Raw genomic sequence first — 14,988 nt, 5'->3', positions numbered from 1 at the left:
CAATACCCACGCGCCACAATCACATCACAGACTTGGGCAGGCTTCAAGCACAAGAAGTTCTAGTTATATCCCCACTCCCTTATGCCTGCATACCTAACTAGCCAGAGAGCGACAAAGTACAGGAGAAAAAGAAATGAAGTCTCTGAGTTGCATATAGCTACTACTTTGCACACTGAGAAAGAACACTGATTTTTCCTCAGATGACTAAATCTTTGACTAAACATCGTGTAAGAATCCGACAAGATCAAGAATCAACTCATAATATGCCCACTCAGTTTTGATCTCAATCAACTTGTTGAAAATTATGGTTGACCTAATAAGAGATGACAAGATTAGCAAAACTGTCAGATTGAGTTTTGGTTCTTATCTGAAATTGATCATCTGCCTTGTTATATCAGAAAAACTAGTTCAAAAGAAAAGTAGAACCATATTGATATAATTGTCAAATATGTATCTTCTACAACTTTAGTCTACCATGAAAACAGCTTCCCAGAGTTTGCATCTCTCTAATTTATTTGGCAGTAGAATAAAGGGGTATTTCCATGAAAAAACTAGTTTTATAGAGAACTTCATAAACCCTACCTGATCGCTTAGTTCGCCTCCATGAAATCTGCCCTTTCTTCTTGTATTTCAGTAGTCGATGAACTAACATTCACATAATTGTTGTTTTCAACTTCACCCCCTGATTCGGCTAGTTTTGTGACCCTCTGCAACTCATCAGCGCTTTCTTCCGAAGGACGAGCAATCAACTTCTCTTCTTCAACCAATCGCTCTGTTCTAAATGATGGTTTTGTTTGTCTAATGGCAGCTGCTGCTTCAGGCATGGCAATTGGTGGTGGTTGAGGAGGTACCCATGCTCGTCGAACTGTCTGCTGTTCATTGATTGTTGAACGGGAAGAAGACATTCTTGTTTCATCCTCAGATTCAACCTCTGTGATCCTTACGTTTTTCTTTTGCCACGGAAGTTCTGAACGGTCTCCATTAAACTGAGAAGTGGGTGGATAATCTTGCACCCTGGAGTTGGTAATATCACCGTAGTAAGAGCCTTCTTGGTTCTGATTCGTCTCCCATGGCTGTGGTAAGAGATATTGGATCAGAGAACAACAAAAAGTAAGTTATCAACCAACTGAGCTTCGGTTCGACCTTTGAAAGAAAACATAAATTTGGGAAGTCAAGAGATAAACCTTGATTCTTGGTGCCAAACGAGGATTTGATGGTGGTTGGTTAGGGTTTGGAGGCAAATCATTGATTTCCTAGAGTTCAAACCAGAATAAGAGTTAAATTTCTATTCAGAAGTGAATGTCCGGTAAAGGGTAATGCAAGAATGCTCGGAAAGAAGTGGGTTACCTTGATGCCAGGAGGCTTCTCTCCTCTTTGTATCATAGCCATGACCTGAAAATGCCAGAATCATAGTTTTGCAATTCATACACATTAGATTATGAAAACTTCGAAGTTCAAACCATTTCTTTCAGACAAGAATACTTGAAACCAGGAGCAAGTTCTTAAAAGTTTTAACTAAGATATTACCTCAGCAAACTGCTTAGGGTGTGGTGGCTCATTAGATACAGGTGCCGATGAAGACCTCACTGCACAAAATAAAATGAACCGAAAAGATTATAATTTGGACATAGATAGTGACAAAAGCTGAATAGAGGAAAATCAACAATTCAAACGCAAAATAACAACCTGAGCCCAAGTCAGAATTCACGCTGCCATTCATTCGTTGTTGCTGATACTAACATTTTCAAAAATAAAAAAAATTAGCAGAAGCAACTCGAAATAAAAATTAGATCTACAAAAGCTTGCAAAACAATAATCAACATAAAATCTTAAGTTATTGATCGAGTGGGTTTTGTTGATTACCTGTAGATTTGTGTAAAGGGCTCTAACATCATCTTGTTCAAGACTTGAATTCCTCAATAGGTTGTTACTTGGTCCTACTACATTGCAGAAGAAAATTAACAACAAAAAAGGGAAAAGAGTCGGCTGGTATCAAGTTAATAAGCGCATGAATTAATAGGTATTTGCAGGATCTCTTTGAAGAAGATAAAGAAGGCAGTAAAATATACCCTACATACTCAAAAATGTTATCTTCAAATAAAATGAATCGACAGATCTAGGCAACCAAGAAACACCAGTACGCAAACAAAATATTCCTTCTAGAAAAGAAATGAAGCAACTTACCATTTCTTGATGACCCTTGAACTCCTTCAAACTGCCTGTTTGATGAAGCATTGGCTTCACTTAAACTTTCCAATCTGCGGACAGAAGCAGTCAAGGATCTCATTTGCGTTTGGACATCCAACACAACGTATAAGGCCTCATGGAGCTTCCTGTCTGAGAGGAACATAAAAAAAAGGGTTACCACACATAAAGGTGAATATGCATATAAGAATAGAGAATAAACTGAACCCACCTTCGTTTCTGGAATTCAACATTTCTTGAGTTGCCTTAGCCACATCTGCAGCTGCTGCAGAAGCAGCTTTTGCAGCAGCTGCTGCTTCTTCAGCTACACTTGGTAACATACCTTTGTTCACTGAATATTCCTCCAATGCAGTCTTTCCAATCCAAGATTTAAATCTAGGAATAATAGAATTCTACAGAATAATAATAATCAGATTAATATACACATCAAAGTTCAAAATCCATCTGGTAAATTAACTCAAAGTTTTGGTTTATGCAAATGCATTACTAACAAGTAATTGTAGTTTTTAGAAACAATTAATAATCATGTGTATGTTCGAAACAACACATGATGCGGTATTTAAACAACATCCAGCACTTCTTTTTTACTCACAACTGAAAGAATCTTTTAGGTTTATGTCATCATTCTTCCAGTTTAAACCCATCCCTTCACTTTATTTTTTCTTCTTTTTTTCAATTAATAATCATGTGTATGTTCGAAATGTTTATTTTGTAACTATCTTGGTTACGTGACTGATATCAAGCTCCTAACTAGGGGTGGTTTACAATGTGAAGAGACTGAGAACTAGAAAAGGTGTTTCAATACCTTAAAAAGAAGTGTAATTCCAACTCCAGAACCAAACAGGAAGGCTATGAGCGCAATAGCACGGGACCAACTAAGTTCAGTCCTATGTGTGATTCTCGAAACTATACCACTAGGGGCAGAAACTACAAGCTGTGGACTTGGTGCAGCTACCAAAGGCTGCAGGTTGGATGCTACCGCCGACTGATCACCTGTAGTCAAAAGGAAAAGTGAACATCATGGTTCGAAAATCCGATATGTGAGCCAAGAAAGATTGCTTAACACTTCATAAGTGCATAAAACGTCAGGAAATCAAGACAAACTATATTACCTGGATTTGGGGTAGCTACAGGGGGAGTTGTAACAGTTGGAGATGGATCCTACAGTTTTAAAGAAACATTGTGAAATTATTATGCATCGGAAAAATAAAGGAATAGTACTTCTATTGTCAAGTTTAGGTATAATAAGCTTACAGGTGCTCGGCGAAAAGCTTCATCTATCTCCTCTCTTGTTAGTCCCTTCTTCTCAAGAAACGCCCGGCGGTGAACGACTGGAGAACCCCGAACACTTGGATGTGTTAGAAACTTAACAGCACTTAGAATTTGATCTTCTCTCAGCGGTTCTGAGTTGACAAACACAGATGGAGGGGAGGCTTCTCTTGGAATGTCCCCCATTGCAACTCCCCCTGCTCCATCAGTCAATGTTAGATAATCAGAACCCGGAGATAAGGTAGAAATATTTCGATTTCAGGTACATCTGTTTAAAAAGAGGTCCTGAACCCTCTTTGTTCTCCAGAAATTAGTGGATATTATATGTTCACATCAAGCTTTATATTACAATTTACTGTCTACCATTAGGTATGTGGCAATATAGTGAGAATTTGGCCTTTACACTTTAAATCAAGGTCATTCTACACCATTCGACAAGGCAAATGCATCGAAAAACACAAACTAAAGAAGGTGACTTAGTTTTTTAGGTCCGACCATGGTAGAAACGAAACTAAAATTCATAACAAAAACAATATGAAAATAAAAGCGAGCAAGCCAGAAATGAATTAGGGAATTCAAAATGACATACCAACATACATACTTGAGAGACTATCTAAGAAAACTTATTCCATCACAATTGATAAAAGAGAAGAATTAATCGTTATGATGAAATCACCCAAAAGCTCCCATGAAGAAAAACAAATTCAACTAAAACCCTAGGTTTAATTCAAGAATTCAACATGGGTTTTTAATCAAAAGGTCCCTTATCTTGTAAGAAACCAAAAATTCAGCTATATCGTGTGAAACCGTTAACCATTAAAAAAGATGAACATGTTCCACCAGCAAGCATCAATTAAAAACAAATCAAGATACCCATATCAAATTTCAACTAGACACACCTAATTCTAGTTACACAATCTAGGGTTTATTCTGAACTGCAATCGACCATAAACTCATTAATATCAACAGGTTTTAGCAAGAATCAATTATATCAAATAAAATTCAGATACCCAAATCAAGATTTGACTAGGGTTCATACTAAACTCTGATCCAATATAAAATTGAGCAAGAAACAACATCAATAAACAAGCTTTCAACATTGAGGTAAGATTATGAGACCTGGGGTTTGAGGTTTTTCATCAGTGAGATTAGTAGAAGAAGGTGGAGTAGATTCACTCCCCATAATCACCAAAACTGCTTTCAATTAACCCAATTTCTCACTCTTCTTTCTCTCTCTCTCTCTCTCTCTACAAAATTAAAGATCAGAAAAAAGATAAAATGAATGTATTGATTAAAGTGAAAATGATAAAGATATAAAAACAGAAAAGACGTCAGATATTAGTTTTGCTCAAATCAAAGCAAACCTGTGAAAACAGAATGAAACCCTAGTTGCTGATCAGATAATCAATTTCCACCATTTCTTCTGTTTTGCTCGTCGTCATATACTGCCACAGTGAGGTTCCTTCACTATTATCTCTCTCTCTCTTACACCGAAACAAAGGGGTTTATCCGGTCATACTGTCTTATTCAACTATTTGCTGTTGGATTTTCCTCGAGTACTGAGAAGTTGACAAAGAAGATGAATCCGACGGTATGTAATTCGGTTTTTAACCGGTTCATCCTGATATGACTAGGTCTTGATAGGGGCGGGCCGACCCATTTGACCCAGCATACAACAACTTTCTTTTTGTTTGGATCGGACAAGTTATTACTACATGTACTCAAAATCAAGAAGAACTAGTTTTTCGGACCAATTAAATGTCATGACAAAAGAAAAAAATTAAAATCTGCCTTGAATCAATTTAGTTTTGGAATCAAATTTTATCTGATTTGGACAACCATTAGCTACATGTACGTAGTCTATACATATTGTCATGGTACTATCATAGTAGACAAAAATAGATATATAGGATTTTAGAAATTAGGGTTTGATGTTGAACTAAAAATGAAATTATGCTTGCAATGACAGAACTAAGATTATGTTTGATCAAGAAGATTGTCAAATTCTCTTTATAAAATATCGTTCAACTATCTCGTACATGGTCACAATAAAATACTCTAGGTATTGCAATGAAAGACCAAGTCCAACTAAAAAAAAAGTCCAACACCAGACTCCAAGGAGGGGTTTAGTCTAGTATCACTCTCAGCGAACATCTTTCATATGTTTTAATATCACTCTCAGCGAACATCTTTCATGTGTTTTAATGTCTACAGGCTCTACGACTTGACTCCTATCACTTGGGAGAGTCCTCTTACTGAACCTTGTGTTTTTTCTGATAACTCGTTGTAATTTGGAATTTGTCTTTGTGCCTACTTATCACATTTCATCTAAAGAATAAGCTAGGGGAAAAGTGTATATTGAAGAGATCAAGATAAAAAAAGAGCCTCATTCATACACAACAAAGGTCCTCAACATCAATCAAGAGATTCATAACTCAAAACTCCTCCAATATCTATCTCAATTGGATGGGTTTTTTGTCACCTCTATAATCTTATCCACTGGTTAAAAAGAAACCAATATCAATAAAAAGAGATGAAAACATAAAGAGATGAAAAGGGTGGCTTAAGACACGTGAAGCACCTAGCCAAACAAGCAAAATTGGAGGGTGTATTTTGTGTTTTGAATTGACCTTTTGTTTTGGCTAATGTTCTCCTCCACAATAAAATAGCTAGCATTGGGATGCAAATAACAGATTCATGGTGATCACATCTTACAGATTATACTTTCATTCTTTAATTCCACTTGTGTGCTGAGCTTGACTAGAGAACACCTTTTTGTGGACCCAATTTGAGGTGATGAGTACAAAGGGGATTTTGAGTAGAAATCTCTATTTTTCCTCTCTTGAATATGTAGGCCATTTTTGACTAAATTCCCTTCTTTACAAGTACGAGCAAAACCATAGCAAAAATGTTGATGTTGGAGGAGCTAAACTGTATGCGCAGAGATAGCACCCCTAAACGTAGGGGTGAAAACTATCGGACATGTAGGTACTTAGGCGAATAGACAAAACTAAATTAGTACTCAAAACCTACCATTGATTACTTATTGTGGCTACTGATTCACTAAATATTTGCAGATGTAATAAAAAAAAAAAAACACGCATTGAGCAAGGTATAACCCTCGGGTCAAAATTTTTTGGGCGTTTGTTAGAATTAAATTGACTTTTTAAAGAAAAATTGTAATACAACAAATAAAGGAAAGTTAAATTCAAATATATAAAAGCAGCACTGACGTTCTAAAACTCTTGTACGCAAGACCCAACGTAATGACAAAATTTTCCAATTCTAGCATCATCTTTAGCTATAGTACGACGAATGAATAACTAAAAAAAGGATCAACCACAGATTTTGAGAAGTTCTACAGTTATGGCAGTTGTTTCAATAAAAATATTTCAAAGCAATCTACTAATATTTCATAAAAACAAACACTAATTATATTTCGTAGGCTAACAAAAAACCACTCTAAAAAGATAAACCGTATAATTTACAATTTATTCCAGTTAAACATAACTAAAAGTATACTCTAAGGTATGTCCATCCATCAAGTAACAATATGATTGAACACATGAATGACTTTTACATCCTCATGTGGGTCACACTACAATCATAAGATTCTATCAAAGGAATGACTAAATAGCCATAGAAGACATAATTTAGTCAAAATAGTAAACCACAAGGATTAAAAAAAAGGGGAAGGAAGGAAAGTGGAGGAAGAAAAGAAAAAAGTGAAACAAGGGGAAAAGGCCCACATAAAGATTGCACCTTTCAAGGATGCTTCTCTTTCGAGCACCCCTGTTTCTTCTTCTTCTTTCTTTCTTTCCTGCCAGAGACAAAAGTCAGGTGTGGCGCTTCGGAAATGTGGAATTTTTTTTATCTCGATTTCTTCTCCTTCATTTCCCAATAAAATTACCCTATATTCTATCTTTCTCTCTCTTTTATAAAATAGTATTATTGATTGTTTTCGAATCTCTCTTGGGTTTTCTCTTTCAGATTCATATTCATATTCTCCCTGGGTCTATTTTCATATTCTATAATCCAACTGAAACAGAGTAAAAGCTAGTAAGTATTGGTTTTCAATTGCCTTTTGCTTGATTCAAGTTTATGTCAAAATCCATTTGCATGGTGGGTGTTTCTATTTTTTGGGTAGTTTTTGAAAATTGGGTTTTTGTTTTTTAGATGATTTATCATGTTATTTTAGTGGTTGATACTCAAGTATTTGGATTGTTATTAGGTTAATCTTTGATATCTGATGATGGGTTGTTCTTACTTTTCCAAGTTTCAGATGTTTCAATTATCTTTTAGTTCTTATTTGATTCATGATGAAATTGGATATTCTTATGAGAAGTTTTTGTAGAAATTTTGTTGCTTTTTAGGTGATAAGAATTCTAAGCCCAAGGAATAATAAATGGTAGAGAACTAAGAGAAGAGTCTTTCTTAATCTCTAATTTCTCCTTCTGATGTTAAGTAATAGGCTTTTATTATTAGATCTTTGTTCTTACTTAATCTACCCATATACGGTTTTCATCAATTGTCTCAATTAGAAGTTCAAAAACAAACTTTGAAGTATGATCATTTTAACTTTCAAGGGTTTGTTTCCTTCAGAGTTATTGTAATGGCGACGGGTTTGGTGTCGGGGAGGTCCAATTTGCATTGTAGAATGGATTCATATAAGCAACATAGTTTCAAAGAAGGTTCGTATCCGTTCAGCCTAACTTTCAAGAGATGTACAGATGGAAAGGCTTTGAGGTATAAAATCACATTGTTCGGCGATATTGAAGCAATGGTTTCACTTTTAATGGCTAAAACATTGGTAACAATTTTATAGGTCAGGTGGATTATCGAAGTTTTTGCAGGTCCGAGAACACGAATTCTTCAGAACTCTTATTACTGATAGCAGGAAGAACATCAGAAGCATAACTGTATCTTGCCTGGGCGACAGTGCTACAAAATATTTTGATTTTGCTATAATTGGCAGTGGAGTTGCTGGACTACGATATGCTCTCGATGTTTCAAAATATGGATCAGTTGCAGTGATTACAAAGGCTGAACCTCATGAAAGCAACACGAACTACGCCCAAGGTGGTGTTAGTGCGGTTTTGGGCCCGTTGGACTCGATAGAGGACCACATGCGGGATACCATTGTTGCAGGAGCTTATTTATGTGACGAAGAAACTGTGAGGGTAAGCTTCAAAATGGTTAATGGTTTCAATTAATGACTAGAGTTTGTATTTTGAGTTTTTCTCTTTAGTTTTGTATAGGTAGTTTGCACAGAAGGTCCCGATAGAGTACGTGAATTGATTGCTCTTGGTGCATCTTTTGATCATGGAGAAGATGGAAATTTGCATTTAGCGAGGGAGGGAGGACACTCTCATCATAGAATTGTTCATGCTGCTGATATGACCGGAAGAGAGATAGAGAGGGCATTGCTTAAAGCTGTGGACGATTGTCCGAACATTTTTATGTTAGAACACCATTTTGCTATAGATTTGCTGACTTCTCAGGTTTTCTTTTTTCCTTCGCATAAATTCATCAGTTTTAACTTCTAAAATACGTCATATGATCAGTGTCACTCCTTAGATATCAGACGGTTCAGCTTGGAGGAGCATGAAAATGTTTATATACTATTCACTTTTGTAGCATATGCAGTTGATAGGCTATTTCTAGACTATATCTAGCATTTGCATTAGAAAACCCCTTGGGGCAAGCAGATGAGAGCACATACTTAGTATCGTCTTTATGATTGAAGTTGATACGTTCTTGTTGCGATTTCTCAACAATAAGGTTTGGATGATAAATTAATGGGTTTTTTTCCTACATAACATGGATACTCATTTCTAAAAAAATTTACCGTGTCAAATACCCGTGATGTACCCTCATAGTCACTTCAACAGGTATAACGGGAGATTTTGTATGTATCGTGTTTACTTGCACACATGTTAAGACCATAAAACACTACTCTAGGATAGGTTAATGGTTTTCGTCTATAATAATATTATGGTTGATCAAGAAATAGAACATTGTAAATTTGTAACAAAAAAGGGTCTAATAAGTAACAGAAGAAAATGTATGTGCAAGTATGTGTCTCTGTTTTTGGGCTTGTTTCATTCAACGTGTTCGACACCACGTAGCAGTGTTGAACAGAATACCTGTACCTGTCCATGGTTCTTAGGTATGTCTCAACGAATAGTGAAGGAAGAGCATTTCATATCAGAGATTGATGCAAGTGGTAAAAGAGAGATACTATATTTCCACATCTTATGTTGGTGTATGTTCGACATTTTGATGTTTCATAATTTATATATGTTTCCTTATGAACAAGGATTTTTCTTTCGATTATCAGATAATCGGGTTTTCCTAATTTTATATACTTCCAAAATGCTCTAGGTCTATCCATTCAACGAGTAAATTCTAAAATGTACTAGTGTTTATGCGTGGCAGGCTGGCTCAGAAATATATTGCCATGGTGTGGACACTCTGAATACTGAAACACAAGAGGTGACACAGTCGATACCTTGTTTTCTTTTATTATTTCTCGTGGAAGTTTTATGCGACCTACATATCGTTTAGCCACCATTCGAGGAGGTGCGACGGTTAGTTGGTTGGTGGAAACCATCTAAAACATTCATCTTTAACTGTTCTGCATTGATACAAATTCCAGGTGATCAGAGTCATCTCAAAAGTGACTTTACTTGCATCAGGTGGAGCCGGACACATTTACCCTTCGACAACAAACCCTCCGGTATTTTTGCAATTTCTTACTTTCACCGTTACATGTTTCAATTTTTTCGCTTAGGGGGATGGAAATCTAGGATTCAAAATGTTAGACTTTAATACCAAGTTTGGGGTTTGGCAATTTTCAGTTGACTTGCTGGCATTTTCAATCTACTTCTCAAGCGTTTAAGCTAACAATTTTCAGTTGACTTATATAGTCGAAAATTCTTTTGTTATCTTCTACATCTCATTCTATTATTCTCAGGTAGCCACGGGTGACGGAGTGGCCATGGCCCATCGAGCACAAGCTGTGATTTCAAACATGGAGTAAGTAAATTACCAAGTTTTTTCATAAGACGACACTCTTTTACTTTATTCTACTGTCTAAATATGGGCAGGATGGAAGAGAACTCACATTATCATATTACACTCACATTTTCAGGTTTGTACAGTTCCACCCAACTGCATTGGCTGATTTGGGTCTTCCAATCAAACCCTCCAAGATTCGCGAAAATGCATTTCTTATCACAGAAGCTGTTAGAGGAGACGGTGGTATTCTATATAACCTTGATATGGAGAGATTCATGCTTGAATATGACGAGAGAGCAGAACTTGCACCTAGAGATGTAGTAGCAAGAAGTATAGATGACCAACTCAAGAAACGGAAAGAGAAATACGTTCTGCTCGATATAAGTCACAAGCCACGAAACGAGATTCTCTCCCATTTTCCCAACATAGCTGCTGAATGCTTACGTTACGGGCTAGACATAACCCGTGATCCAATACCAGTGGTACCTGCTGCTCATTATATGTGTGGTGGGGTTCGGGCCGGACTTCATGGAGAGACAAATATTCAAGGCCTCTATGTGGCAGGCGAGGTTGCTTGCACAGGACTACATGGAGCAAACCGTCTCGCAAGCAACTCATTACTGGAGGCACTCGTCTTTGCACAACGAGCTGTACAACCTTCAATCAATCACATGCAAAATTCCACCCCTGCCATGAATGATTCAACATCTTGGGCTCGGCCCATAGTACCAGAGTCACTTGAAAGCTCAATACTGACAGAGATAATACAGAGGACGCGAGAAGTAAGAGAGGAGCTACAATCTATAATGTGGGAATATGTCGGAATTGTGAGATCTACAAACCGACTCAAGATGGCCGAACAAAGGATCGGGGAGTTGGAAGCTGAATGGGAAGAGTATCTATTTCAGAAAGGATGGGAACTAACAATGGTTGGACTCGAAGCTTGCGAAATGAGGAATCTCTTCTGTTGTGCGAAGTTGGTTGTGAATAGTGCACTTGCGAGACACGAAAGCCGAGGACTTCACTTTACGATAGATTTTCCTCACTTGGAAGAGAGCAAGAGACAACCTACAATTATCTTTCCATGTTCGTCGGTGAAGGGTACATGGAGTTCACAACAACTACACAAACATCTTCATTGTTGAAGTTTTGAAAGGTAAACTTTGTTGTTAAACCATTTATACAAATTATTAGTCATAAGCTTTGTATTGGAATCATTCAAACATGAAAAGCAGAACAAAATTCTTGAAACAATTCAACCATTTAAAGAGCAAGAAAGTATTCATCCTTTTTGTCTTTCAAATAAACAAAGATTATTGTTAAGTATTTTATGTGGTGATTTGGAACTCCTATTTCTACAGACCCTAGAGTTGTACAGACTGGTTCTGGCCACGGTACCAGAGGCATCGAGCCCAACCCGAACCCACCCACATGTGCATTGTGAAAGGTCTGTACATTCAGATTTTCTGTACAAATCAAAGCGAGAAGTGTTTTGGGAAAGAAAATTGTCTCCTAGCCCATCTTGGCCAGGTACGTGACCCGACGTGATTTAGAGAGAGAAAGTAATATGTATCTCTGACTGGCCACATACCCCAGTTGGTTGTTTGCAGGCTACTGTTTTGGTTGAGGGCATAAAGATTGGGTCAATCGTATTTGACCCACTCAGGATAGAGGGCAATTTGTTTCAAGACCTAGAAATAAAAAGTTTGTTTTTTACCCCAACACCTACTACCAAAAACACATCAATTTTCCTACAGCCACCGCCACGTCCTTCGGTTACCAGGACCATCTCCCCAACCACCACATCCTTCGGACACCATGGCCATCTCTCTCCATCCGAAAACAATATTTCCCAAGGCGACCTACATAAAAATGTGTCAGATTCCTCGAACTGATTTCGTGCTGATGTATGAAAAACATCTAACTCTCTCTCAATCCAACCAAAACAATATTTCACAAGCGACCACCATTAAAATGTACTATCAGATTTCTAGTGAATTATGATTTTGAATGAGTGAACCTTGAAAATGACTCAAAATGTTGTTCTTTTTCCCATATGTCACAAATCGGTCCCACCATTTCACCACCCCAGTAGAATCAGTTGCATTTATAGTACTTTCTTATCCCCATTAGCTGTAAAGTTTACTTTCCCACTGTCGGTTTGGTCCTCTTAAGTAGAGAGAGAGAGAGAAGAAAGAGACTTCTAGTGAGAGAGAGAGAGTTAAGACATGAAACTGAAAGTTGAGTTATGGGTGTTTGGATACTTGTTTTTCTTGGTTATGGGAGTAGTAAATGGAGGAGGAGGATTGATTGAGGAGGTTGAGTCAAGAAGTTGTAATTTCCCAGCTATATTCAACTTTGGAGATTCAAATTCAGATACAGGAGGTATATCAGCAGCATTTGGTCCCATTCCTTCACCAAATGGGGAATCATTCTTTGGGAAACCCTATGGAAGGCTTTGTGATGGCCGTCTAATCATAGATTTCATTGGTAACCTCATTACCTACTTTACTTTCATTGTCTACCAGAGTGTCCAGAACCTGGGTTACTGACGATAGTCTTACATTAGTATAGTTGTCAACGTGTTTTCAAGTAGGGCATCAACTTAAGTCCAGTTCAATTCTAAATTTTTACTACGGGTCATGTAACCACTTAGTGAAAACAATTGGTAATGAGCTGAGAAGACGTTAATAGTTTGTACAAATGATTTTAGTGTTTTATGTTTATACGTATGTGATTATTTGTAAAGATAATGAAACGAAAACATGTAAATTTGATGTGTGCAGCTGAGGAGTTGGGTTTGCCCTACTTAAGAGCATATCTAGATGCACTTGGTCTTGAAGCAAATTCTAGTTATGAACATGGGGCCAATTTCGCAACCGGTGGGTCATCCATAAGGAAAGGTGGGTACAGCCCGTTCCATCTAGGTATTCAAATCTCTCAGTTCCGTGAGTTCAAAGAACGCGTTCTACTACGACAACAAGAAGATCCAGGTAAAATGCTATACTATTGGTCGACATTTTGAGACCCCACCAAAAGAGCTCGACGGTTTTTGGGTTTTTTTTTTGTCTTTCTTGTTATTAATTTCGATTAGCACTTGTTTCGATGTTTTTATTGTTCAGAAAACAATCCAACATCAAAATATATTTTCCCCAAACCGGAGGACTTCTCAAAAGCTCTATACACATTCGACATTGGCCAGAACGATCTCTCCTACGGATTTCAATACACGACAGAATACGAAACACGTACTTCAATTCCTCAAATCCTAGATATATTCTTTGATGCTCTAAAAGTAAGTGAACGGAAGAAGAAAATACAATTACAACCGTCTGATTTTCATCTAATGGATATCTAACGTTGTGTTTTCGTTTTGATACAGCAACTTTATAGTGAAGGAGCAAGAGTATTTTGGGTACATAATACAGGACCCATCGGATGTTTGCCTTATAGCTATTTATATTACCCGAAGAAATCGGGTAACCTTGACTCGAATGTGTGTGTGAAGCCCCAAAATGAAATAGCTCAAGAATTTAACACTCAACTCAAATCGGGATTGTTTCACTTAGGAGAACAACTTCCAAAGGCGACTTTTACCTACGTTGACGTTTATTCCGCTAAATATAATCTAATCAACTCCGCCAAAAATGAAGGTAAACTAACCTGACTCAGTCTGAGTGGCCGGCTCATGTCACATTCAGATTGATTTTTCTTAACCTATCTTTTCTTCATTATCGTGATATCACCCTTTTGGATCGATATTTTTATTTTGTTTTTATTTAAATATGAGGTTGGCTAATTAATATTATTTTTCTACGTTGGTTGTGGTGGCAGGTTTCGTTGACCCACTTGAATTTTGTTGTGGGAGTTATTATGGAGCTCATGTAGATTGCGGAAAGAAGGTGATTATAAACGGAACAGTATATGGTGACAGTTGTGAAAATCCAACGGCTCACATTAGTTGGGATGGTATTCATTATAGCCAAGCTGCTAATCGATGGATTGCTAATTACATCATTAACGGCTCAATCTCTGGTTCATCTCTTCCCATAGTTGAAGCATGTCAGTAATTAGTCCCATTTCAAATCTTACTTAGGTGTCGTTTGACAACTAAAAGTAGAAGTTCTTTTACTTGTAATAGTATCGTTTGGCAACCAAAAGTAGAAGTTCTTTTACTTGTAGTAGAAGTTCTTTTACTTGTAGTAGAAGTTCCTTTGCTTTAAAAAAGTAAAAAATTATCGCAAGTATGTTTGGCGAAAATGTTACTTATAAGTACAAAAGTCAAAAAGTTAGATTTGTAATGTAATTTACTTTTCTATCTTTTTCTCATAAAGATACATGATTTCAATCAAATTTATTTATGATTTTCATTGTTACACTTTTAGAAGAGGTGGTGGTGATATTGATAGTGGTGGTATGATGGATATTGATAGTGGTGGTGGTGAACTTTGGTGAACTTTGGATATTGATAGGTATGATGGATATTGGAGGTAT

General features: G+C 36.9%; 3 protein-coding genes across 8 annotated transcripts; 2 read left to right on the top strand and 1 right to left on the bottom strand.

The window, feature by feature from the left end:
- Nucleotides 1–407: 407 nt before the first annotated feature.
- PEX14 (peroxin 14) lies at nt 408–5,268 on the bottom strand. Of its 2 annotated transcripts, none has more exons than XM_086636591.1 (13): nt 4,839–5,268; nt 4,594–4,721; nt 3,460–3,671; nt 3,318–3,366; nt 3,011–3,198; nt 2,417–2,597; nt 2,185–2,337; nt 1,864–1,940; nt 1,687–1,735; nt 1,528–1,586; nt 1,348–1,392; nt 1,185–1,253; nt 408–1,073 (listed from the first exon to the last, which is right to left on the bottom strand). In XM_086636591.1, exons 2-13 carry the CDS (start codon nt 4,655–4,657, stop codon nt 591–593), a joined length of 1,629 nt encoding a protein of 542 aa, XP_086492717.1. In that variant the 5' UTR covers nt 4,658–4,721; nt 4,839–5,268; the 3' UTR covers nt 408–590. The 2 variants fall into 2 exon arrangements, with proteins under 2 accessions (XP_086492717.1, XP_086492719.1); XM_086636593.1 differs by having other exon boundaries at nt 1,864–1,937; nt 4,839–5,203.
- A 1,865-nt stretch (nt 5,269–7,133) lies between these two features.
- On the top strand, nt 7,134–11,941 carry AO (L-aspartate oxidase). 5 transcript variants are annotated; one of them, XM_086632948.1, is made up of 10 exons: nt 7,202–7,314; nt 7,465–7,533; nt 8,077–8,220; nt 8,300–8,654; nt 8,733–8,975; nt 9,913–9,969; nt 10,133–10,213; nt 10,451–10,512; nt 10,628–11,650; nt 11,856–11,941. In XM_086632948.1, the coding sequence occupies exons 3-9, from the start codon at nt 8,087–8,089 to the stop codon at nt 11,637–11,639; spliced, it is 1,944 nt and encodes a 647-aa protein (XP_086489074.1). In that variant the 5' UTR covers nt 7,202–7,314; nt 7,465–7,533; nt 8,077–8,086; the 3' UTR covers nt 11,640–11,650; nt 11,856–11,941. The 5 variants fall into 5 exon arrangements, with proteins under 5 accessions (XP_086489072.1, XP_086489070.1, XP_086489074.1 ...); XM_086632947.1 differs by having other exon boundaries at nt 7,235–7,332; XM_086632946.1 differs by lacking the exon at nt 11,856–11,941 and having other exon boundaries at nt 7,134–7,314; nt 10,628–11,805.
- Nucleotides 11,942–12,418: 477 nt separating this feature from the next.
- Nucleotides 12,419–14,847, top strand: LOC147542839 (GDSL esterase/lipase At3g27950-like). Its single transcript, XM_086632949.1, has 5 exons — nt 12,419–12,984; nt 13,281–13,487; nt 13,617–13,789; nt 13,877–14,147; nt 14,329–14,847. Exons 1-5 carry the CDS (start codon nt 12,723–12,725, stop codon nt 14,562–14,564), a joined length of 1,149 nt encoding a protein of 382 aa, XP_086489075.1. The 5' UTR covers nt 12,419–12,722; the 3' UTR covers nt 14,565–14,847.
- Nucleotides 14,848–14,988: the final 141 nt, after the last annotated feature.

Source organism: Eschscholzia californica, unplaced genomic scaffold, assembly GCF_041429995.1.
Source record: "Eschscholzia californica isolate CP2 unplaced genomic scaffold, dmEscCali1.0.p SCAF_4, whole genome shotgun sequence".
In the NCBI taxonomy this organism is placed as follows: domain Eukaryota; kingdom Viridiplantae; phylum Streptophyta; class Magnoliopsida; order Ranunculales; family Papaveraceae; genus Eschscholzia; species Eschscholzia californica.
Note: the sequence above shows the minus strand (reverse complement) of the source record. Positions and strands in the feature narration are given on the sequence as shown.

Bases quoted from the DNA above. Each gene is read 5' to 3' on its own strand.
- PEX14 (XM_086636591.1), bottom strand. From the start codon at position 4,657: ATGGGGAGTGAATCTACTCCACCTTCTTCTACTAATCTCACTGATGAA. The intron at 1,736-1,863 runs GTAATCAACAAA...TGAAAATGTTAG, and splicing joins CCCTTTACACAAATCTACAG to TATCAGCAACAACGAATGAA. The intron at 1,254-1,347 runs GTAACCCACTTC...TTTGAACTCTAG, and splicing joins AGAAGCCTCCTGGCATCAAG to GAAATCAATGATTTGCCTCC.
- AO (XM_086632948.1), top strand. From the start codon at position 8,087: ATGGCGACGGGTTTGGTGTCGGGGAGGTCCAATTTGCATTGTAGAATG. The intron at 8,655-8,732 runs GTAAGCTTCAAA...AGTTTTGTATAG, and splicing joins GTGACGAAGAAACTGTGAGG to GTAGTTTGCACAGAAGGTCC. The intron at 8,976-9,912 runs GTTTTCTTTTTT...TATGCGTGGCAG, and splicing joins TAGATTTGCTGACTTCTCAG to GCTGGCTCAGAAATATATTG.
- LOC147542839 (XM_086632949.1), top strand. From the start codon at position 12,723: ATGAAACTGAAAGTTGAGTTATGGGTGTTTGGATACTTGTTTTTCTTG. The intron at 13,790-13,876 runs GTAAGTGAACGG...GTTTTGATACAG, and splicing joins TATTCTTTGATGCTCTAAAA to CAACTTTATAGTGAAGGAGC. The intron at 14,148-14,328 runs GTAAACTAACCT...TTGTGGTGGCAG, and splicing joins CAACTCCGCCAAAAATGAAG to GTTTCGTTGACCCACTTGAA.